This window comes from Falco biarmicus, chromosome 1 (genome assembly GCF_023638135.1).
Source record: "Falco biarmicus isolate bFalBia1 chromosome 1, bFalBia1.pri, whole genome shotgun sequence".
NCBI lineage: Eukaryota > Metazoa > Chordata > Aves > Falconiformes > Falconidae > Falco > Falco biarmicus.
This window is the reverse complement of record NC_079288.1, coordinates 69,739,952-69,765,588: the sequence shown is the minus strand read 5'-3', so window position 1 is coordinate 69,765,588 and position 25,637 is coordinate 69,739,952. Positions and strand designations below refer to the sequence as shown.

General features: G+C 35.4%; 1 protein-coding gene across 11 annotated transcripts in view; it reads right to left on the bottom strand.

Moving 5' to 3' along the window:
* The window catches only part of FRYL (FRY like transcription coactivator), a 185,816-nt gene that overhangs the window by 37,316 nt on the left and 122,863 nt on the right, over window positions 1-25,637 (bottom strand). For 8 of the 11 annotated variants that reach the window (XM_056333546.1, XM_056333537.1, XM_056333479.1 and 5 more), the window contains 21 exons: window positions 24,823-24,880; window positions 23,195-23,286; window positions 21,427-21,599; window positions 20,795-20,955; window positions 20,151-20,261; window positions 19,069-19,223; window positions 18,728-18,827; window positions 17,386-17,554; window positions 16,371-16,630; window positions 15,309-15,449; window positions 13,320-13,488; window positions 11,912-11,996; window positions 10,160-10,272; window positions 7,538-7,688; window positions 7,079-7,182; window positions 6,275-6,460; window positions 4,402-4,606; window positions 3,345-3,466; window positions 2,680-2,870; window positions 1,922-2,016; window positions 91-698 (listed from right to left, as the gene is read on the bottom strand). In XM_056333546.1, the coding sequence (XP_056189521.1) occupies window positions 91-698; window positions 1,922-2,016; window positions 2,680-2,870; window positions 3,345-3,466; window positions 4,402-4,606; window positions 6,275-6,460; window positions 7,079-7,182; window positions 7,538-7,688; window positions 10,160-10,272; window positions 11,912-11,996; window positions 13,320-13,488; window positions 15,309-15,449; window positions 16,371-16,630; window positions 17,386-17,554; window positions 18,728-18,827; window positions 19,069-19,223; window positions 20,151-20,261; window positions 20,795-20,955; window positions 21,427-21,599; window positions 23,195-23,286; window positions 24,823-24,880 (3,449 nt within the window). The remainder of the gene's footprint in view (window positions 1-90; window positions 699-1,921; window positions 2,017-2,679; window positions 2,871-3,344; window positions 3,467-4,401; window positions 4,607-6,274; window positions 6,461-7,078; window positions 7,183-7,537; window positions 7,689-10,159; window positions 10,273-11,911; window positions 11,997-13,319; window positions 13,489-15,308; window positions 15,450-16,370; window positions 16,631-17,385; window positions 17,555-18,727; window positions 18,828-19,068; window positions 19,224-20,150; window positions 20,262-20,794; window positions 20,956-21,426; window positions 21,600-23,194; window positions 23,287-24,822; window positions 24,881-25,637) is intronic. The other 3 variants (XM_056333486.1, XM_056333559.1, XM_056333554.1) reach the window with 1 other exon arrangement.

Sequence of the window (25,637 nt, the reverse complement as noted above, 5' to 3'; positions counted from 1 at the left end):
GGCAAATGCATGATTCTGCTGATGTTGATTACACTTAAATAAATTTAAAAAAATATGCATTTTCATTACATATGCATTTACTAAAGATACCTGCTAACTGAGAAGGATCCACCAAAGCATGCCTGGAAATTGTGATGAGTTTACTGAGGAGATGAACTGTCATTTCTTGTGTAGATGCTGAAGTAAAGCCTTTAAGGAAAAGCTGCTGAAGGCCTGGAAAATTATTCCATTTCAGTTTATTCTGCACCTTCTCTATCTTTTCCCGACTCTCTGATTTATCCAGAGGCAAGTGAATAAGAAGTTTGTTGAGTAGCTTGAGAGCCAAAAGGTATTCATACTCATAATCTGACTCTAGCAATGAAGCTGCAATCCAAAATATGGTGGCCATCAAGTTGACAGGGTCAGTAGTGGGCTGCACATCATATATCCCTCCCTCTCTCAGGGAGGAAAGGCTTCTAGTCCTGGCCAAACTTCCACCATGATTTATCCTTCCATCCATTATATCCAGTGTGTTGCTCCGCCGACGATCACCTCTCCGCTCACTGATTAAATTCAGTCTCAAAGAATTACTCCTTGTATTGCTGTAGTATCCCAAACAACTGCCACTATTAATGGGACTTGTGCTTAGGTTTATCTGTCCAGTGCTTTTCCTATTAGCTGCATACTTGTTTCCCATTACAGATTCATGGTATGAGGTTCTAAAATAAAAATCAGTATTATATATTATTCCATGCGAAATATTTAATAACCCAGTTTAGAAAAAAGGAAGAAAGGAAGAAAGATGTGTCGCTAATCACATATATACACATACAGTGAATACTCCCCTTCATCACTGGAACAGTATTGTATATGAAAATACAGAATTTCTACATATATTAACAAAATATCCTTACAGCATAAGGACAAGACTGTAGCATCCCAGTATCTCTGCTACCAAATCTATTCATTACAATATCAGAATACCAAAATAGTTACATAACAATTCAGTAAAATCAGAAAAAGCCTACAGCATGTAAAAGATTATCTGAAGACCCAGCATTCCAGCTTACTTATAGATGTGATAAAGATAAAAAACCAAATGAATTAAAAAATGAAATTATTTACTTATTACCTCCTATTTGTCTGAAGTATCTGACCTAGAAAAAACAACACCTTCCAGTTCTGATACTATGAAACTGAATATATTCCTAGAAGTCTCAACATTTCAAAAAATTTTGCTATGAAAGCATCTGTACATTTAGGATTTTTTTTTTCAGTTTGATAAAAAGTCATTGAGCTAACCACTCAGACTGTAATGAGACACACAAATGACTCTGTTCAATTACACTTCTATATGGACAACAAACCTGAGGCTTAGGACAGAAAAGCATTTGCTGTGACTGAAGAAATTTATTCTGTATTAACTTTGGAATGGAAGTATTGCAGTATAGGAGTTTTCATTTGTGAGCCTTAAATTATCTTTTAAAGATTGGTGCCATTACCTTCATTATACGTATAGGGAAAAAAATAAGACCTCAAAAAAAATCACACTATTAATCAAGGTCAGTAGGGCCCAATTTAAAAAGGAAGTTCTAAATATACTCAGTGCCTTTATTTTGAGACGTTTTAGAAGAACTGACATTTCAGAATTGAGCCATAAAGAACATCTTGAACATTTTCCTTTTTCTTTTTTTTTTTTTTTTTTAAATTGGACCCAAGAGGATGGAAAGGTAGCAGAGATCCTTTTCAGAAAATCTAAGTTCTTACGAGTTTTGCTTAAGGCAGAATCATAAAACCATAAAAAAGCAAGCAATTTTGGTATAAGGGCACAATTATTCTGCAAAGACAGCAAGAAATCATTTCATTACATTTGTAATGCAGATCTTTAATAATTCAAATGTGTAAAAATGTGTAATGTAGCTTGACTAATAAAAGAACTTACTGAGAAAGGGCAGAAAGCAGATCATAATGCTTCATGGTTTCAGCCAACGTATCAATAGCAGACTCTAAGGTTAGAAGCAGTTCTATGACAAAACCCTGGGGAAAGCCACAGGTCATTATTAATTACGCAATATGCACAAGGAAGGTCACAGATCTACTGAGTAGCGCTACAAAAATATAAAATCTGTATCTGTAGTTAAATTGTTATTTCATGCTTTAATTAGAATGCAATTTTGATGAGGCAGCTCAAATTAGCAGTGTATCTTCAAGACATGGAAAAGCTTTATTTCTAAATATTTATAGAATTCATTCTGTTTTCATTATTTTTAAGGATGAACTTAGGGATGGCGTCATTTAGACTCTTCTTTAGGTGTACAATGACACTGAGTTGGACAGCTGTTAACACTTAATCAGGTTAAGTTCTTAATAAAAGAGAACAAATTATTTTTAATACGGCTGATCTTAAGATTCTAACTATGCAAGAGAAGGTGTTTTCAGGAAGCAGATGTATCACACTCTGAAAGTTCCTATTGCTGTAGAAGAGAATGTGCACAGCTTATCTTTTCTCATTTAATTAGATGAAAATTCAGGAAGTGTCACAAACAAAACTGCTTTGATATCTGCAATATTTTTATTTTAAAATAAAAAGCAACTGAATAAAAAATGCTTTTAAATTTTACTGTCGTTAAAATAATTATTCAAGTATTTTATTCAGGCAAGCTTAGCTTTCTAAGTAATTGGGGGAAAGATTTCAAATACCTGAGCTTCTTCTCCTGCATCTCCAACAGTTTCTACTAGTCTGGAGAGAACATCAGAAAGTGTAGATGCAGTAAGAGGCTGCTTCAGAGCCCTGAAAATCTGAAAGGATCTCCCAGCATAATGTCGAGAGGAGCACGAAAGTGCAGTTTGCAAAGCAACTTCACTGAGACGGTGTTCCAATTGAAATCCTCCTATAAAAGTAAATAAATACTGAAGCAACACAATGCATTGTAAAAAACAAAATCAACTGAATTTAATGAAGAGTAAATTGCCAAAGTCATTCCTAACTTTAAAATACTCTCATCTTCTACATTTTTCTCAAGGGCTATTGCTGTCAAAAATCCTTCCAGGCATATAAACTCATATTCCAAAATACTTAACACTGGGGAGACTTGCAAAGAATAAACCATTTATGATATGCATATTAAGTTTCCACAATAAATTAATATTTTTCTCTCATTCCTAGAAGACTATATTTAAATCTGTCATAATAGAAACATGAACTGAAGTGTGCAACACACAAGAAAAATTTATTACTTAGAATCAGTAAGTGACCACCTAGAGTGATTTTATAGATAAACTGTAAGTTTACCGCCATTTAAAAAAAATCCATTTAGTTTGCAGACTTGGCTATTCTATCACCCACTGATTGTTTTCAAACATACCTGAGCTAGACTGTTTAAATATAGATACCACATGCTTTAAAAACACAGTTAACTGTTCAGCACTTTTTATATTAGGGTTCTTGGCTGAAACGTCTTCATGATTCCAAAGTGGGCCTCTTTTTCTAAAAATATGAAAATAGAACAAATACTTAACAGAACATAAAACATAGCCTTTGTCATTAATATTATGCAAATATTATTTTAACCTTAAGATCAATTGCTATTTATCTACTACTTATCCCATAAAAGAAACCATTTAGAACTGCAGACACAAATCGGAAAGAAGTGTGACAACCGCCCAATATTATGTAATGATTTACAAGAAGTTAATACAAGGTGAAGAGCACTATATCAGATCCAACTGAAATAACAGTGCAAGTTTAGGAAGAGAGGTTCTCTGTTAGACAACAGTTATGTAACAAAGAACCAGCACAGCCAACACCATTATACAGTCCTTGGAACAGCCACCTTCCTATTTTCTTCCCATCTATCTTCCACCACACTATTCTAAATTTAGGCTGATGTAAAGCATAAGTAATCAACAGCTTTGAGAAACACACAGGATTTCAGATTTACAAAATCTTGAAAGCTTTATATAAACTATCATACAAACTGCACAAGTGTTGATGGTTTTACAGATGTCCTTTGCCACAAACTACTGGTTTTTGAACAGCCAAGCTCTCTACTACTGGGTAATCCATAAATTCCACACAAATCTTGCGGCTCCCTAATCATCTTTATGTATTCCAGACCTAGTCCTTTCCATGGAAAAGGAAATTCTATAAACTGTATGGCAAGCAAAGATAACAGACCTGCGTAGAACATGGCAAAAGACTTTTAAACACTCAGGACATGAAAGGGTGGCCAAAATTCTCTGAAATTGTTGGAAAGTTAGAGTTGTGCATAAGCTGTATCACATAAAAACACTGCAGGATTAAACTATCTCTTACTGGTGATAGACCAGCCAAAATCAGACAATGTGACCCTAAATAGTAAGGATTTTGCCGTAACTCCACAAAATACATGTCTTGACAAAAATAAGAATTGGAAATCTTACCTTGAGGTAATAAATTCTATGAGAGTTTTCACTTTTTCATCCTGCTCTACTGAAATGTCAACCTCATTGAGGATTGTGGTGTGCAGATGAGAAATGGCAGCACTTGTATTTCCTAAACTGATGCTAGAAGAGGTAGAACTTGAACTAAGCCCTGAGTCTGTCATTGGGGAGGGCTGGTAATCAGGTATAAAATCATGAACACCTGCTGAAATAAAACCAAGACGATAATGCACTCTTAAGTTGACAGTTAATATTAAATACATAAAAGAAAAAAAAGCCCTCTAAAAAAATAAATCAGTAACTTAGCAAATGCAATGAGAGTAATTTAATGCAATAATTTCAATGAAGTCTGATATATACAAAGTCTTCACATGACTGGACCCTTAATAAGGAACTGCTAGATCCCTTTTTAAAACTACTGTGTTTTGTTTGATTTTGTGTTGGTAATATGACAGCTCATCGGTTTCTGAGCATCTCTTCTTAAGGAGTTGAGACAAATCATATAAACTATTCAATAATGTGCAGATAATGGTTTTGTTAAAACTTAGACCCGGTGTAATTGAGAGTACTTTAAACTAGTGAACACTACGTATTAGGTAGTGAACTGACCCTAGGCAGAGCCCCTCTAGCTGCACAAAGTTTCTCTGAAGTTAGTTTAACCTTGCTGCTGTTAAGGTTTTTCTCTGCATGTAAGGAATCACGTGGCAATAAAATACAAGTGCAGTAACTCCTTACATTATGCCTCTATCTATGAGGTGCTGGGAGAACGTAAACTGGCAAGGAACTGGTCATGAACCTCTGACTGTAACAACTGTACTTAAGTTTGAGAATCACTGATATCCACCACAAATTTTCACTCTACGGAGCCACAGGGTTTGGACTAGGGTATCAGCTGGCCCAAATAAAATTTAACATCAGCTCGTCTGAACTTGTGCTAGGCATGCATATCTGTAATTAACCTTAACATAATCATTAGCTGGAAATGTTTGGTGCTGATCTTTCTCTAGTTTCTATCTGACATTTTTGTTTTAGTAATAGCAAAATACTGTGTCACGTTTAGACAGTTTTACCCAAAACTGTAAAGATTAGGAACGGAATGGTTTGTATAAGTCACTATACAGGTGGCACTGGTGAAGTTCTGTGAATAGCTTTACATAAAAGAATTCTTTCACTATGCTTGTTCTTTAATTCCTTTTTGCTATGAATATCAAATTCACAAACCAGATGAATATTTTTTGGTTGGTGACAAAATCACTTCTGATGTGAACAGAGAGGAAACAAATTGTGTAGCAATATGCTGCCACCTACTGAAATAATATGAAACTAGGTTTCAAAAAAATTAACTATTTCACATTTCTTTAGAAACTACAATAGGCTCACATCACTAAAATGTTCCTTTTATAAAGAAATACATAGAAAATATATAGTTTCCTGTATAATTATAATATTGTAACATTAAGGTGAAAATTAGAAGGTAATAAAACAATATTCTGTCAGCCTATTGAACAATGCACTTACAGCTGACAAAATTCAGAAATTTAAAGTCGCTATAAACAAGTAAGAGAAGTATCTTCTTGGGTTTTATTTTCAAGAGCATTATAAAAACTGCTGTATTAAAGATCTAACACACAGAGCTCCTTCTGTGGTTTCCACTACTATTTCATCATTCAACTGTGCTCCCTATTCTGATGACTGGGCACAAAGTGCTAATGTGAACCATATTTATTCTGACAATTAAAATCTGAAGAAATACATTTTCATGCCAAGGGCTTAGGAAAATATTACAAATAGCAGAAATGTTCATAATGGCTTGAAGAAAAGATAACTTTCCATGTCATTTTAACAAGCAACACTTAATAAATCTAAAGCATACCTGTGAAAGTATAATCTAAATGGGTAGTTTGCTTGACAGTAAGCACCCTGGACTCATTGAACTCTCTGTTTCTGAGTAGGACAGAAGCAACAGACTGGACATTACTGCCAGATCCCATCACTATCAGTAGATGCAAAAGCAGACGTTTACAATGCTCATAGACTTCAGGGTGACAGTGGTCAAAACCTAACACAAAAGGAAAATGGAAAAACTTCATTACATTCAAAGGGCACGCCGAATTAAATTATTTATAAAATAGCAGCATCCAACATCCATGGTCTGTTATGCTTTACTAAATAATAGATACATAATTCACTAAATGTTTTTTCAGTGTTTCAATATAAAAACAAAAGCATACAGTTTAACAAACATTAATATGTCCTCTTTATATCATAAAATAATCCTCTCACAGTAACTTAATTAATAAATTAAGAGCAGTAAGAACTTCATGTGTTCTGTATGAAAATTACTACACAGAGAAATGGAAAAAAATTTGAATTTTACTGTGACTTCTACAAGGGAGAAAGAGGTAAAAGTGGCTCCAACAGAAAGTGCCTTGAAACAACTACAAAACAATTATATTCATATTAGTCAAGCTAACATATTTAGTTGAATTTTAAATAGTGTAAATATTAACAAATTTATGATTTAATTTGAAATTGAATTTCAAATTAAATTGAAATTGCAAAAAACAGATTAACAACTCAATATAATGGCAAACATTAATTTAGATGTGGAAAAGAAAAGCTACACAAATAGCTACAATTCCTAATTTACCAGACATATTTCTAAGAATGTTGTTACCTATAAAAATTGCATGAAGCAAAAGATGCAAGTATCCTCCCCATTCCACCTTTACACTGTGGTCAACTATCAAGTCAGTCAAAAGGATCACTGCTATATTGCATCTAAAAACAAAAGAGTAATTTGTTAGAAGAACATAATGTCAACTTCACGTAGAGCTGCAAAGAACTTGGTGTGTTACTAACCAGTGTTTCTTTTTAAGTCTACAAACATCTACACAAGTTGTATTATAAGGGAAAAGATGAATGCTCATAATGAAGATAGAAAAACTTTAATCCTCCAAATTAAAAAGCTGAGAAATCTTAAACTGCTAGACCCATGAGTAAAATCACAGAAAACAAATTAGTAGATTTAAAGACAGTAGATAGTACATTTTTATCTGCTATCTTTAAGTCACTATATGTGTGCAATACAAATTAAAATGTAATGCCCTGCCATCAGCATTGTTAAAACAGCTACCTGTGAAGTGACATGCCCGGAGGAGAAGTTTCAGGCAAGTAATCCACCAATGGTGACCAGCAGCCTCCAGTCGGTGGAAAAGGTAGAGGCTCTCCTTGATTGTGCTCCATCACCTTCAACCGCCAGTTTGAATACAGAGGCATTGAATCACCTAACACAATAGGTAATTAAACCAGGAAAATAAAATATATATTATATGTTTCTGTATTATATAGTCTTCTAACAAAATATTTTTAAATTCTTGAAAAGCTGAGATGTGGGGGGTGGGGGTGGGGGTGGGGGTGTGTGTGTGTCTGTGTCTGTGTGTATGTCTGTGTGTGTGCGTGTGTGTCTCTCGATGGGATGGACCAGCCACAAACAGTAGTAGTTGACACAGTTTAAAAAAACCAGAGAAAATTGTTATTTCTTTCAGCATAAGGATGATTCTACAAAAGCCACACACATAAAAGAGTAAGATTTTGTTGAATAGGTTCATAAAAGTGAAGGATGGATGGATGGATGCACATAGGGAACATGGATGCACGTAAGGAAAAAAAGGCAAAGTAATCTAATATAATTTCCTTTAATTTCAAAACTCATGTCAGATGGGGACTTAAGGCTGGGTCCCAAGATTGTACTGAACTCATTTTGAAGAGCTGCATTCCACTGTAGGCTAAAGAAGTATTTCTCAAGAGTGCCTCTCTATAGGTCTCACTAGCAAAAATCCACCAGTTCTACATGTCAGGTAATGCCAGCCTGATATATGGGGAAACTCATAATTTGCCACTTTTACAACAGCATAGTCCAATCCCACTGCTTGACAAAAGCTCAGAAAATCATTACATTTTTCAAGAAAACACAGAAAGACATTTAGTTTTGATTAAGCAAGCTTCAAGAGTGGAAGAAACATCAGCTATTTGGTACCAGTATATTGTGTTACATATCCAAAATATTTTTCTGGTTTTAAATGAGATGTCTTGGACTTGAGAATGATCGATTAAGGCTAGAAAGAAGTAAGACGACTGCCTTAACACTTCAATGTTTCAGTGATTCTACCCGTTGTCCTTTTGGAAGTATAGCTGCCGAAGTTTCAGAAGTTTACACATGTATCAGCGCATTACCGCCTTCTTGACCAGAAGTGACAAACTTCTTACTGATGGAACGTGTGAATTTTCACCTGCTTCAGGTTGCTATCACAAATAGCAAACAAAGATGAAAATGACCACAACTAAGATACTGGAAATCAGCCATCCAAGCAGTAATAAAGAAGGTCCGCCAACCTGTTACTGACCCAAAGTTTAGGAGATCTGCATGAGTATGCCCAATCTTTACAAGAAGCTCTTAGAGGACATTATGTTCCACTTTCTTGAAAGAGGTGATATGAGCTACATATTCACTCTAACCTTTATGGTCTGCACAGAATCAGTCATTAAGGAGTGCATAAGGAGATCCTAATGGACTCCATTGCTTCAATACAGCGTGGGACACACCACATTCCATACTGACATGCAATGCTCAAAATGCAGAAATGTACATCCCGTTGTTCAGTAGCACAAGAGAAGTAAGGAAAAGGCAGTACCGTATCATGTGCTGTAACAACCTGACTGGCAGCAAAATCAACTGTCAATAAAAAACCTGAGTGAAACGTAAGAGGACAGTCTGTGGGAGCACTGGATTAGACTGAAAGTCTGGATCAGACTGAAAGGTATCTGATAATCCCATGCAGGGTTAAAGTACAGTCATTTTAATTACTAACAGCTTGTTAGCCGAAACCAGTTTCAGTCAAACAAGTACTCTGACAAAGCATACAAACCCCACCCATGTAAAGCATCGATTACTGTCTGACCAATGTCCTCATTTTTGCCTAATTACATGACCTGTTCAGCTTTCCCTAGCATTGCAACCATGATTTTATATCTTAGGCACTGGTACAAAAGTAGCCACAGTTAATAAGCCTCCATTAAAGAAAAGTCTTGAAAAGAATATGGAGTTTCAGGATACTTTTTTTCCTATTTCCTTACTGCTGCACCTCAGAAAAAACAGATCACATTATCACAAAAAACAACCCAAAAAATATTTTCAAAACAATGTTGAAAATAAGAGCAAGATCCTTTTCCCCCTCCTATATTTTCCTTTACTTGGCTTCTCAGAAAGTTCTGTACTCTTTTTTTTTTTAAACAGGCCAAGGACTGCTATCATTTAAAAGCACTATTACTTCTAATTTTCTGGGGTTTTAAAATTTTTTTTCCCCATCATCTTTTTCCTCATTTATCTCATTTTCCTCATGCTAATCTCTTTTGTTTCTTCTGCTTAATCATCTCTCTTTGGTGTTGGTACTGGCAAAAACCCAATAGAGTAAAACCACTTCATTTGAGAAGATGTTCACAACTCATTCCAGAGGACAAGGGAAGGAAAGAAAGTGTATTATCTTCCTTGCACATTCTATTGTAATCAAATGTATGCTAGACTTCAACAGCAGTACTAAGACCAAAGAACGTAAAAAACCCAGTTATTTTTAAACAGATCTGAGAAAAACCCACAGATAATGCTTATTTCCTCATGTTCCACAACCTTCAGCTAAAGTATTAATACTTGAAAATTTTGTCTTCTATCCATAGAAATATTGTAAAATAAAAATATTACTTTTTTCCTCTTCGTATGATCCTCCAGAGCTGCTGCTGTAGCGAGATTCTAGTCTGTGGTGCTGGCGGTTTAAGTTACTATTCAACCCGCTGTAGATGTCTAGATGTACATAACTAGAACCAAATAAAGCAGCATTAGTAACTGACGTTCTGTGACAAATATTAATCGGGGCTTCTCAGTAAAACTGTATTTTAGCAAAGCTAAGTGTTATGTAAAAATATTTCATCTTACAAGGAAAATCAATGCCAGATAAGGGGATTTGAGGAGAAAATCCACTACAAATTACATTACTGTTAGATAATTTTCATTAACATTTAGATACACTAAAATATTTGTTACCATTACGCGCAAGTGATTTCTTCTCACTCTTGAGCAAAATAATGACAACCCCATTTGATCTGGCACAGACATGTACATACACACACAGAGTCTAAGATCCCACCTCACTAACCTGGTAAACTATAAAGAAATCAGAGAAATGAGAGCGCTAAAAGCACAATTTCCAAGCTATTTTGTAGGTAAGTTTCTAAAATTCTTTCCTCCTGGCAAGTCTAAGATGTACATGGTATATCCTACCAAAAAGCATTTACCCTGGGGAGGTGGTTAGACAACCCTACAGCATACGCCAAAACTTGCAGAGACTTTCAAACCACCTTCATTACCTTACAAGTTTCTTCAGCTCCAGCCCCCATAGCAGCCAAATACTTGTCTGTATATACTGTGAAAATACTTATCTTCACACAGCTTCCCCCTTCCCCCCCAATTTAACTGAAGAATCAGGGTTGTCTCTATCAATATATTTACTAATCTAACTATATTGACATGATTATCCTAGGGAAGAAAAAAAGTGTCCAACTGGGAAATTATATGGGAAATATAATTACTAAGGCTCTCAAACAAGTTGTCACAAAATACTCATTTGTGAATTTACCGCATAGTAGCTACTCTACAGTAGGAGCACTTCTTTCTGTGCACACTTTTTATCATGTTAATTAGAGAATCCCTACTCCCTTTTCACTTTAAGCTTAGCCAGCTCATATTTAACACAAAAGGAAAGCATGCCCACAGTCAGTTACTGTTGATCTCCATGTTCACACCCTGACTAAGTCTGTGTTAGCTGTTTGCTCTCCACCACCCTCACATCGGTACCACTGTCTGGCAAATTTCTCCAAAAGATTGTTCTTAAGAAGCTCAAAAATTGAGGAGGGAGGAATCTGTTTTAAAACTAGCTGGAAAGGATCTTGCCAGATAACAGGCATCCAAATACTCTTAACTGGGAGAATAAACTAGCTTTCAACACACAGTCACTGTTGATTTCTAGTGAGCTAGTAAATCCATTTGTGAACTGGCTACATTACTGAACTAGTAACATTTGCCCTTGATGTATCCACAGCCATCTGCAGTATAATTTCTCTTACATAAACATATACAATCCAGTGTAACAGTAGCCAATTTAGGCATCAATAACAATATAGCTATAGCAATACAAAGCCTGACCCGGACTGATCCCTTAATTTACTCAGTTTCCTCTAAAGCTTTTTGAGTTCAAATTACAATTGAGGCTGGTACTGTTAATCCCAAATAGTATTCCAGTTGGGTTACATTAAACTTAGAAAATTTACAGTCACGTATTTCCTGCAATGCAGATTTACTTGGAGTCATTGGGATGGCTTTTATAAATACAAGTATTTATAGTACCTACTAGGAATTCCTGTAGTTCAACTAATAACCGCTCTTTGATGAGATACTTACTTCTCTTCAATATTGTCTTTTATATGTTTACAGTCAGGGTTCCCATCTGTGGGAGCTACCATTGTATTGCTACTAGAAGTGGTACCTGTGAATTATAGACAAAGAAAAAGATGGATCAATAAAAAAGAATAGCAGTCTTAAGCAATACATGATGACCCTTGTTTACTTGTCCATGCCAAGAGCCCTAACCAGGTTTACACTACAGCAACTGGCACAAATACAAACTGAGCCACAGAAATACATATAAGAAAAAAAAAAAATAATAAAAAAGTGGTTAGACTAAAAGATTCTGAGATATTACCATAATTCCACTAACTGGAAAAAAAAATCAAAATAATCCATTCCAGGAATCTCTGAATTTTCAACACAAATTAAATAGAAAAGCTTGCTTTTGAAGCTGGATCTAAAGACCTTTCTTTTCGGTTTTCTATGTCTCATAGTAATCTGTAAAACTTAGTTGGACTTCGGTATGCAGTTAATTCAAACCACAGACAGGTTAGGGATTAAAATCTAACAGCCTGCAGGGTCAAGTTTGTACCAACTTCTTTTTAAGAAAAAACTGCAAGCATTACACTGACTGAATGAGCACAATTGGAATTAATTTTGTACCCGCCCCACAGATTTTGCTACTCTCAACTGCACTGCAGTACAAGGGCCCCATAATTGTTTTTCATACTTCTAAAACACTTTAACGAACAAGTGCCAATGCATCCACCTTGTGATCCAGATAACCCCTACGTGATAGGTCAAGGCTGCTTCATAACACTGACAGCTTTGCAGCACAAAAGCTAAGTGCTACCTTAGATACCCTCCTATCCACACCTGTTGCGGCTCACTTTGAAAGATGCTTCACTAAAACCAGACAGCTTTTCCCCACATTTCTCAGCATGTTCTTGGACTGAATCATGAGGTGGACACTTATTATATTTTCAGTCAGGTTTTTTTGATGACTGATCTATAATTAATTGTTAAGTACTTCTAAATAAATTCTCCTAAGTAAGTGTACTTAAATCATCTTGAATAAATACCTATGGATGCAGCTTGTGTCTATAACAGAACTTAAAATGTAATTTATACAGATTTCAAATTACATAAATCTTGCCAGTTGTTTGACTGAATTATGACATAAAAGTGATATAGTGAGGGTAAACAGTGCAAGATCTGAACAAAGTCTAACACATATTAATACAAACCTGTGTTCCTTGTGAACCTGTTATGTGTTCTTTAATAAGACATTTGGGTACACCAAAAACTGCAGATTTTGTAAAACAAACTTTTAATCTTGATTTATTTTTAGAAACACAACATTGTACTGCTATTGAATGTTTACAGATGAACTCCATTATTGTAACTGATTGATAATAGAACATTTATCATTGACAATAATAAAAGTTTAATACATTCTCACCTGAAGTGACAGAGGGGATTTTGTAACTGGAAGTAATGCGGTAGTACGGTGGATTATCCATATGGGTGACTCCTGAACTGACAGGATCTGTAAGTTGAAGCTCACTCACCAGCTCTTCTAGTAGTTGCATTGTTTTATCTCTACCCAAATAAACAATAACTTTCTTTACCTGCCATCAAAAAAAGTATATATGTATATAAAATATAAATATATATCAAATAACCTGTACATAAAATAAAATTCTTATTGCAGTGAGTTGATTTAAAAAAAAACACATTAATTTAAAAAGGAAAATCAGAGATTTGAATACCACAACTTGTTAGAATCAGTATCTACCTGCACTGCAGTGAGGATACATGAGACTTACTCTAGTTCTAAGAAAACAAAATGGCTTTTACAGCTGTCAATAGTAGCAAGCATCAGAAACATATCACAAGATTAAGAAAAGTAAGTCTCCGGAGTTCACTGGCAGTTATTTAAGAAGCAAAATGTTTTCTTACAAAGGTTTTAGCATCACCCAAGGTCAACACTGGAGAGAATGTATTCTGATATAATTTCTTTTTGATACTTCACAGCTGTGTTCTACACCATTTCTTTTCCAGCAGGTATCATATTTTCCTTCATGCTATTCTGCAGTGCTCTCACATCGGCTTTGATAAAAAACAGAATTAGTTTTGAGGGGACCTGAGGTGGAGATTTTTTTTGTTTTAATACTTGGTCACGTGAGAATAATCACACTATCCCTACATGGCATGACGGGTGCTTTATTTTACTATATTATCTGTCTGCTTTTTAGGACTATCCTAAATTATATCATGGGGAAAATATTTAATTCCCTGAGGCCTTAATATGCTCTGGTAAGAATAAACACACAACTATATCAATATTTCATTCAACATATAGTAATTAAGGATTCTTCACTACACCTTACTTCAGCAAAATAATCCTGGTCACTCCTAAGCAGCAGCAGATGGCTGCTAGTCAGTGATTACTCTATAGATACCAGTGAGTTCAAATTTTTTATTCTGACATTTTCTTGAGTCATTACTGCTCAATGATTCATTTCCATCCTTTTGATAGAACTCAGAGCTGAACAGTAAGCAAGTGATCCAGGGTGTTTGACTCACGGAATTACCTTATCACCTTGTTCAAACCATACATGCAAAGGCTTTGGGCTGCAACATTAAGCTAGATTTCCTGATCTGCAATGAAAACTTCTGCCAATCCATGAAGAACTTAAGCTGTCCTTAGTAAGAACTTCATAATATTTTAGGTCCCGATTGTTTACTTCATTTCTAGTTTTTTTGATTAGCAAATCCTATAATAATTTTCTATTGAAAATATTACTCACGGAACTATCTTATCTCTTCCTAATGAACAGAGACCAGCCACTGCAGTAGATTTGCATCTAATGAGTTGTTCAGTATACTTCTAATAAAATTACTCTAAATTTAGCAATCAAACTCTTAGTTACCTTTTTATGACAAAGGAACAAAAAAATGCTAAAACAGATATAGACATTTTAGCAAGTCTTTTCCATTTTTTATGATTTACTTCATAAATGAGGTCTATGGTCCACCTAGTATACCCTGAATTTTGACAACTCTCAACTGATAGGATGGCTACCAGACTGTTTCAGATTTACCATCTTGAGAAAACTGCAAGAGTCAGCAAGTTGTCTTCAGGAAGCCTCAGCTATCTTTAAGGTGCAATATTCTTTTGGGTTTACTTCCTTTCTCAAGCCCATTCCATGAATGCCCAGTTTAACTGAAACTGATACTGAAATTTTGACACAGATGTCCAAAGTAACTTAAACAAAAGAACTGAATTTGATTTGTTCATAGTATTCGGTGGTCATAAAATATTGGGTTAGAGATTTTGATACTAGAAATCCTACCTCACATTTTTTGTTTGGTCACCTCTGCTGCTAGACACACAATTAATTTTTAAAACAACAATAGGTCTAAGGAGAGACATACACATACTCACATAAGGCAAAAGGCTGGGTTCACTGTTCACTCCACAGATACTGATCAAGAAGTGCAAAATTATTTTCAGATTCTTTGGCCAGCTATCTGCTAAAGTAGTCCAGACATTTTCTATCTCTGACCAAGCCACTTCATCACCATACTAGAAAACAAAATAAATATCTCTCCTGAAAACTCCAGTAGAAAACATTGTATTTGAAAGTGATCTGTATTGAGTGGGACAGGCTCTAGAAGAAGGAGACATAAATCCTGTAAGGAGCTGTTGCCTTTTTAACATTCCAGAATGAAACTTTCACATATATTCAATTTTTATAAACACATTCCGGAAATACCTTCTTCTTACAGCTATAAATACATAAATATATCTCTAACAATATTTGTACATATTGTATATTGTATTTATAGCTAATATATTATAATAGATTACATAAGTATACAAATATTTAATATTATTTTAATTCTATCGTTATATATTTATTTACATATAAAACCAAAATATCTCTAAATTTAGCAGAGATCCATTATCCCAGTTGCTGACAATCCTGACTAAAATTCAATGGACCACAGGCTTCCAGGAGTAGTTTATTGTTAATTTGTAAGTTAATTTGTGATTTAAAACATGATCCCTCATCAGTAGGAATCAAAGATATCAATAATTGGCAGGAGCACTGCACGGGAGCAATACTTTTTCTCTGTTTGAAGTAGCTGTCATAAGAAGGAGGAGGGCCTGTCAGACTCTGGCAACAAGACTGGTTCCAAAACTCCACTTTGAGATCACAGGTATACAGGCAACTTGGGATTATCTATCCAGCTAGACATCTATATTGCAAAACAAGTTATATACTGTTACTATATATAACAATACTGTAACGTTTATTTTACATGTTACATATTCCTCATACTACCTCAAAACTAAATGGTATAGTTTGGGTATACATAAGCAACTCAACAAATATGAGCAGTAACTCTTGAAAGTTTGGTAACACAGTACCTCTGAGCAGTATTATCTCGTGCCCTACACAACAATCCACTGGAATGAGATGGAGCACTTAACTAGTTTTACCTTTGCAGTCATGTACATCAGATTGTTCAGAACCATAGCTGTAGCCTGTGGCGATCCCCAGCCTTCTCCTCGTAGCCATCGTCTACTGTTCACCATTATTTCTCTGTCTTTCAAAGAATCTTCTTCATCTTCCTCTTGCCGACGAATGGTTGGCAAAGGTTTCAAATCTACCAACTCAATATTGTTCATCCACGGCAGCAGATAATGCAGCATCACCTGTCTCCCAGCTGGATGAGCTGTTTGGATTCTCTGACTTACTTCTGTCATTCAAAAGTTAGGTACATGGATGAATTGTGAATCAATAATGAGAACTGTTTTGGTAATAACAACCACCAATGAGCCCAGTAGTCCATACTGATACAAATGAAGTAATGCTGATACAGACATAATTTTTTTGTTTAGCTGACTAGAGCCATTTATAAAGGCCGCAGCCTTCAGCAGAGCTAACAGAAGACACTGCTGACAAACAGTGCTGACGAAACCATATTTAGTATATGCATACACATATATTCCTCTAATTGCAGGGGGGAACTGAAAACCTAGAGCATGTAAAAATGTACCAACTTTGGCACAAAAGCACTTAACCATTTTCTCTTCCTCGTACTAGTCCTAGTTTTTTTTAATTAATGTGAGAGATTATTAATCTGCAATTGTTTAAAAATGCTATGGAATAATATTTTAAACCAATCTAGGGTAAATAAGAAAACACTAGAAAGAACAACAGAAAGAAATTTTTTAACAATAGCTGCAAATTATTTCTCCAACATGATTTTTCATGGTTATTAGAAAATCAGTAAAAGTATCTTTGATTCATATTGATTCCTCTTGAATACATTTTAAATACTAGTAAACAAAAATTGTCACTCAGTAAATTCCATTTTCTCCATTCATTATGTTGTTACCTTGTCCTGATTTTAGTGATTTACATATAAATTAATTATTGAAAAATAAGAATTACATATTTTCTACAATGCTTTTGACCCAATGAGGTTTTTGTTTTGTTTTAAAACCATACCTGAGAAGATAGCAAGTGTTAGTTCAGGATAAGTCCTTGCTAATTCTTCTGACAGTTGATAATATGACACAGAATACACATGTGGTAAAGGAGAAGGCTGACCCAAAACCCCATCCGTCCGCTGAACTTCCAGTTTGTGAGCATAACGGAACATCTTTGGTTCCAAGATCTACAACAGTAATGTTCAGAATTTGAAGCTAAGTAGAGCTACAGTGGAAAACTTCACTACTCTTACTTAATATTTCTTATCTACTCAGATCTCCATACATCTACAGTATTCACCAAAACTGTGGTAATTTCACAGAAGGTTAGCTAACAGTCACTCCACTTGATGAGTTTCCCATCAATAAATTTCAGAAATCTGCTTTCACAAAACACCATCTTAAACATGAATTTCTCTAAAACAAAATGTGAAATACTACTGAACACTTGTCTTTCCAAACAATATCCATTTCTGGTCATCTATGGATGACACGGATAGAAGCAGTCTTTGTAATCTTTGATGTGACAGAGATGTCACATCATCTCTGTAATCTTTGATGTGACAGAGATGCAGCAGGAGGCTAAAGCAGTTTGATACTTTAAAAGTCAGTTTAGGCTGATCTTAAGCAGTGGTGTTCATTTGAGAAGAAAGATGGGGCTGAAAGGGAGAGTGCTGTGAGTGCTGACATAACAACAGGAGTGTGACTTCAGTGGGGACTTTACTGTTGAATTTAGCTGACAACAAAAACTTTTGAAAAAATCTCCAAGATTTGTGGTCTGAGGCACACGCAGCGTCTATTTATTTATTTATTTTTAAACACTAATGCTGCCTGTAAGATTAAGCTTACCTGTAAACGACCTCAGAAAGGAATATACAAAACTAAATTAAGTAGCTAACTAGATTTGCACTATCCACAGAGGTGAAAAAATGTTTGTTATTAATGCAAAAATAAAAAACCTGGCTGTCACCCCAGCAGACAGAATAAAGGGACAGGAAGCAACGTGCTTCTTTCTGAGTTGCTTTTGGAAAAATGGAGCTATATATCACTCTGTTTCAGTGCCAAGCCACCAGAGTCTTGATTTAGGTTTTGTCTCTTGAAAAAGTAGATATTAAGAAAATACATGTCTTGAATGCTTAGTTCATGGAAACAGATACACTTCCACTGAAGTCTATTTGTGCCAGGTAAGGATCTGGCCTAACTATGTACTAAAATAGAGAAGAAAAAAAAATATATACACACACACATTGCATTTCATTACTGGAGGAACAACTAAATAATAACAGAATTATTGTTTTTTTTAATGCACAGAACAATTATATTTTAAAAGAAAAAATATTAATCAAAATTAGCTTACAAACCTGTAATAGTTGCATAGCAACTTCATAGATAGCCCTAGTAGAATCAGCTGCTTTAAATAGTATCAGATTCAGGAGGGTCACTGTATCACACTGGTAATCCCTAGGGTAAAATTGCAGGTGTGAAATAAGTAATACTGCATTCAGCTTTTTAAAATTTGAATTTATTAAAGTTTACTTTACAGGGCATATGGTATGGGATAATAAAATATTTTGAAAAGTTTCTCTAGTAACACACAAAAACAGGGGTGATCTTTTCCTCTTTGGGGGAGGAAAAACCACAGTTCTCCATGAAAGCACACCTTGAAAATTAAAATCTAAAGTTTTGAAAAATGCTGTAGTACCTGTTTTGGAACACACTGGCTATGGCTTTAAAACAGCCAGCTGCTACCCGTTTGGAACCTGTGTAACACCGGTCTACAGCCCAGTACATGAGGTTACTCTGGTCCGGGTTGAGCTCCAAGAGCAGCATGACTGCCTCACAGCCTAGCTGGTGAACCTGTATTCCAGAAAAGAACCAATATGTATTTATAAATAGAGAAAAAAAGGCCAACTTATAAAAACTACATCAAATAGGGAAATAGATTTTTAATAATTAAAAAAACCCAACCCACAACTTCAATACACAAGATTTGTTCCATCTGAAAACAGTGAGACTGCAGCTTAAAACAACAACAGGTAATTCTATCAAACCATTTCATGTTCAACTTGCGCACACAGTCATAAATTATTGAAGCGAACAGCTAGATAGCTCTGTTGACTTTTTTCCTCAGTTTCAAGGCTACCTTGAGATATTTACTGTTTTCACTTGCCTTACTACAAGATGAACACTGTCCTGAAAGCATCAGATACAGAAGAGCACTTAAAACACATGCAGGAATTCCAATGGGATACAAGGGATAGATCTGTGTGGAAGCTTGCACGTTCTCTTGAATCAAGAGTAGCCCACTGGAGCTGTATTTTCATGTAGTCATAGTATTTGTGCAATGGAGTCCCTATCTTTTAAATCTAAAGCTTGCCTTACTCTTTAGAGGTAAAGCTTGGTCTTCCTAAGTTCTGCAGGACCCCCAATGGACTCTACAGTCTTACAACAGCTCACGTTCAAAATCTTGCCTCCTTCAAACACCTAAAAAAATCTGCTTATTACTACAACTTAGCCTAGCTGATTAGTTTATAAACTATCCACAGTGTTTCACTCCTTGCCCTTTCCTCTTCCATTCTGTCTGTTCTTAGACTGCGACTGGGGACTGCCTTCCTCAACAGGGTGAATACACATACTGAGGACAGGGCAAATATATGCACTATTAAAACAGCTTTGAGCTTAAGCCACTCGAAAGCATTTAGGCCAATCTGACTACAAAACTCATTAAAGCATATGTTGAAGGCACCGACAGTTGCAAAACAACGTTGACATTGCCTGTATTACCTTTTTATCTTGTGAATCCAAAATATTATCCAGCCACTTGTATAAATAGCCATCAGATGAGAGTCCGACATTGTCTGCAACAGGGCCACAACACAGTACAGCAGACATAGCCTTTGGAAAGTAATTGAAAAACACTACATTTTAGTAACTCAGGCACAGGAAGGGCTTTGACCAAGTCCATTAAAATATCAGAAAACTAGCTTCTATTCAGTCAAGGGAGAAGACAAAGGCTAATAAATAACAGTTTAACATCTTCTTTAAAAAATTAACAAATCCTATTTTTCTCAACTTCCAAATACAAGGAACTGCCAATACTGAAGTGCTGATATATTTAAGAGTTAATATGTCAGTTTGATTGTGAATGTATTTTTACATGAAAGTGCTTCTTAGACAACTGAGAAGTAAAGCTATGGGAAGTATATGTTTATAAGAATATAATAAGAAATTCCTATAGCAAGTGCAATAGTCTACAGTATGGAAAAAAGCCAAACTGTCATAAATACACATGTAAGCAGAAGAGAAAAAGAGCTAAATCACGAATGGTAATAAGGATGTGAAACCTACATCCAAAAAGCCCAAATGTTAAATTTGCATTAGAAAAGTCAACATAATCTATTTCCAAAATTCAGAAAGTGCTAAAATACCTTTAATGCACAGTATTGGTGTCTGTTTATTCGCATGTTCCTATCACTGTATCTGTCCAAGGGAGTAAACATGATACTAAAAGGACCTGCCCAATGACTGAACAACATAAATAGACTGTGGCGTAGACTCTGCTGCGGAAAGACACTTCTTCTCTGGTGTACTGTAAGAAACAGCACAGTTAGACACACTCCTCCTGTCAATCTTTGAAATAAAGTACATAAAACATAAACAGACCTAAACAATGAATGTAAGAAAAATCAATGTAAAGACATATTTCCACATCATAATAGCTGGATGTAGGTTTACTGTTGTCCTGTTTAATGCCACAGTGTAAAAGAATGAACTATTTCTTAGTCTAGAGAATTTAAATGCACTGCCAACCAGACTGTTGCCAAGTAAGAAAATTACTCGTACATTTCCAAACAGTACCAGAAATCTCTCTTAAAAAATCATAAACTCATTCTGCTAAAGTTACATCCAAAACTGATGGCATAAATTATTTTTATGAAAGTATTCTGAAACTTCAGAGAAAAAGTGGATTTTTTAAGTTTTTGTTTGTTTATTTTTGTTTTTTAAAATGCACTGCATATTAAACACAGTCATCAGAAGTTACTAAAGCATTTTCACATACCTGGAACATTTTGAATGATATTTGCCACTAAGGCACTAAAATGGCATCGGATATCTTTCAATGTATCAGAATCCTTTTCATTTTCTGCTTCTAAGAGTTGTCTTGTTAGATCGACATATTCAAGTAGAGTGTTGTTGAGGGAATGTGTTTCATTATCAAGGCCACCACTTGCACTTAAAAATAAAATATGATACATACAACAACAATTTTTGAAAACAATCCTTTTTTTCTTTCTTTTAAAAAACCTCTACAATCTCATCACTGCAAAAATTTAATGCAAAGTAATTCCGTCAACCAGCTTCTATTTCAGTGTTAAATAAAAAGCTCCAGTGAAAGGAACCTAATAATCAAGCCCCATTATCAGAAGTCACTCATCTTCAGTTGCACAGAATTGGTTCTTATACTGGGGGAAAGTGTTAAAAATAATAATGAAAAAACCCCAAACCCCTCCCCCCTAAAAACCCCATGCAATTCGTAAACCAGAGAAAAATTACTACTGCTTGACTATACACATCTATATCAGAAACTGATTTTTGGGAGTCGGTCAAGATGTTCAGTATTTCATGACATGCTATTGACTATTAGGCAGATGAAAGCAATTTATTCATTTTATATATTCACTTCCCATCTCCATTGCTTTAGCATCTGACTAGACATCTGCACTAAACTACATAAGGAGATTAAAGACCGCATATGATACAAAACTGCCCTCCTTTGAAAAACAGTTGTTAGAAGGGTGACTCCTTTCCTCTCAGTTCCCTCCATCATCTTTCCACATTTGTACTGAAGGCAACTAAAAACCATGCCTCGCACACCAGAGACAAGATGAAGTTTGCTACTTTTGACCACAGAGTCAGGCTGGCCTCAGAGAGGAAAGCTGACAAGGTTCAAGGGTGCGGGCTGTACGTAGGAGATATTTTATACACACTAGTTAAACACCAGTGAGTACCTTCAAAGATAAGAGGGAGAGTATGATTTTAACTGCTGCCATCTCAAAAGTCAGCATGCCAAAAGGAAGGCATTTTAGCAATGCTTCTGAGGCAGCACTGTAGTAGCTTACCTAAAGATTGAGAATTTCACACTGATTATGTTGCTAAAGTTGACAAATGTTTAAGTATCGTTGCCTAATAAAATGGCAGGAGCTTGCCTAACCATCTCCTAACCAACTTGCTCTTAGACAATTCCATCTGCACAGAAAAAAAATTTGTAAGAGACTTGTAAAACATATGCCAGAATTTTAAGTCTTCTTTCAAAGTGTCCCTACACAAGTAGGGTAAACAGAGGGGGAAAAAATCCCCAACCCCTAATCCAGTTAACATTCTTCCTCCCTCAGATAGAAAAAGGACTAATATCAATGAGCAGCAGCCCTCTCTGCATAGGGTATGCTGACTAGTACCAGGACTCTGGATGAGGAAGAATTCCAGACTGATTGTAGAATAGCTGTAACTTGAGGGTTTTTTATTTGCTTAACTGGTGCAATGTTCGAAAACACACAAACAAGAAGGAACATGACGCATTGCCTGTTCAAAGCAATATCCCAGGGAACAGAATAGCAGCATTTTAAATAAAATGCAGACCACAGTGACAAAGAAGGGGACGAAGGGATTAGAAAGCCAGCAAAGTTCCAAGTTTTATAAAACCATATCTATTTATTCAGTAGTATCCTAAAACTTACTGAAGAATTTTGCATGCTTGTTATACTGGGTCATAAGAATACTAATGACTTAATTCAGAAGCATAAACAACACCTTGTCAGTACTGCCCCTACCTGTGACTAATGACACCAGCATCTGCCAACAGTTCAAATATTCGTACTAGTTGTACTCGTAAAATATCTCGACGCCTGCGCCGCTTCATGTTCTATTCAACAAGAGGAAACAAAATTAGAATGAAGCATAGGAAAAACTAAGTGTAAAACCAGCATAGTGTATAAAAAGCATCATTATATCTGTACTACAACTGGCATCAATTATCAGGAGTGCCAATCTTTTAAGATGAGTTACAAAAACTGCCAGCAATTTTAATAAACCAGACAATGAACAAAATTTTTCCCTGTTGCAACTCCAAGATACGCTAGGTTTGTTACTGCACGTATTATCAAAATAATGGGTTTTATCAGTCTCCTCTCAAAAAGTGCAACATATAAAAACAACAAAGTACAAGCGTCAATCTTCCTACATATTTTGGGGAAGGTGGTGCTGCCTCTCTACTGTGCTCTGATAGACCCCACCTGGAGTACTACATCCAGTTCTGGGGCCCCCAACATAAGAATGACATGGACCTGTCAGAGTGGGTCCAGAGAAGGGCCACAAAAATGAGCAGAGGGATGGAACATCCCTCCTACGAGCAAAGGCTGAGAGAGTTGGGGTTGTTCAGCCTGGAGAAGAGAAAGCTCCAGGGAGACCCTTCAGTTCTTAAAAAGGGCTTATAAGAAAGATGGTTACAAACTTCTTAGCAGGGCTTGCTGCGATACGACAAGGGGTAATGTTTCTAAACTAAAGAAGCCAAGATTCAGATGGATATAAGGAACTAATTTTTTACAGTGAGGGTGGTGAAATACTAGAATAGGTTGCCCAGAGGGGTGGTAGATGCCCCATCCCTGGAAACATTCACAGTCAGGCTGGAAGGGGCTCTGAGCAACCTGACCTGGCTGAAGATGTCCAGATAGCCTCTTTAAAGCGCCCTTCCAACCCAAACTATTCTATGATTTGCACGCAAGACTGACAAAAAAGATACAGCCTGGTAAGATTTTGAAACAGAGATGATATTCCTTCCCATCATCTGCATTTAGTTACAAATTTGTTACTAGTAAGAGTATGACAGTTACCATAAAAGATATGAAGTAACCATCTCTGAATTTGTATCTGCAGAGATTATTTTTTCTATGAATACCTACTGAGGCTTCTAAACCTTGCTGTAAAACATGTTCTTGATCAGAACATTTTTAGTTAGAGCAGTCAGTAGGTAGGCTTAACAGCCTTTTTCATTAAAAATAAATAAAAAAAAACATGCAACAAAATTGGTAGACAGTAGAGCTCAGTTCTCTCTTAGGTACTACTAATTGTAGGCATGTTACTGATAATATAACGAAAGTAACAACTGCCTATGTTTAGATAAGAGGAATTAAAGGTGCGTGGAAAAGGTTACAGTAATTTTTTCATCATTTGAAACAAAGCCTCTTTAATACAGGAATAACAAAGAGCTCAAAACAAACACAAAGCTCTTTAATGTAAACACCTCACAATAATTTAAAAAGGTAAGATGTCACATTTTTATCTGGTATACTGACAGTTTTTAGGTGCAGAAACTAAAGAACATAACTAAAGTTTCTTTACTACCATTTGTGAGAAGATAGTTCAAACTGTGTACTAAACATAGTGGAAAATATCTAATTACCTCTGGCCTTCTTTCAAGTGCTTCCTTAATTATAGGATGTAATTCTTCTATTAGTTCCCTGAATTAAAATAAAAGAATTAAAAGGATAAAAACAATGATTAAATTAACATTTCAGTGAAAGATGTTTTACAGCAACACAGCAACTAGCATTACAATGTAAGTTAAAACAACCTCAGTTCTCCCTTCTTTACCTGTAGCATTCTGAATAAATGAGCATTTAAGAGAGATGTTTCCTAGAAAGATTATTTTCTTAATTTAAAGACAGACTACCAAATGGATTTCTCAATAACTACCGCTAAATTTGCATTCACCAAGTATTAAGGCATATTTCTATCACAGGTGATTTTAATTTATCTTAATATTCAGATTTAACAGGGCCTTATGGTATAAATGATACTATTAGAAGACCAAAAAAACCCCAACACGCTGGCATAGCTGGTCTCTGTGAAAACTGAACAACATGCTTTGACATTGTGGTTACATTCCCTGTTTGTTCTGAAGCTCCACAATCTTTATTACTACTCAAGGGCCTTCTACCAAACTAAGACTGTCTTATTGTTACAGACTTGCTAATAGTTAGAATTTATTAACTTTATTTGATTTTATAAAATCATTTTAATAGAAATACAGAGGAATAAGAAATATATTTTAATGAAACTAGTAGCTGCACAACAAAAGCTGCTATGAAATCCTCTGTACAGCCCTGTACCAAGGCCAAAAGAATTGGTAAGTGAGAGCAACTGAATGAAACAACTCGTAGTTACCTGCCAAGAAATCGTGAACTTTAATAATTGATATGAAGAAATTGCATGGAA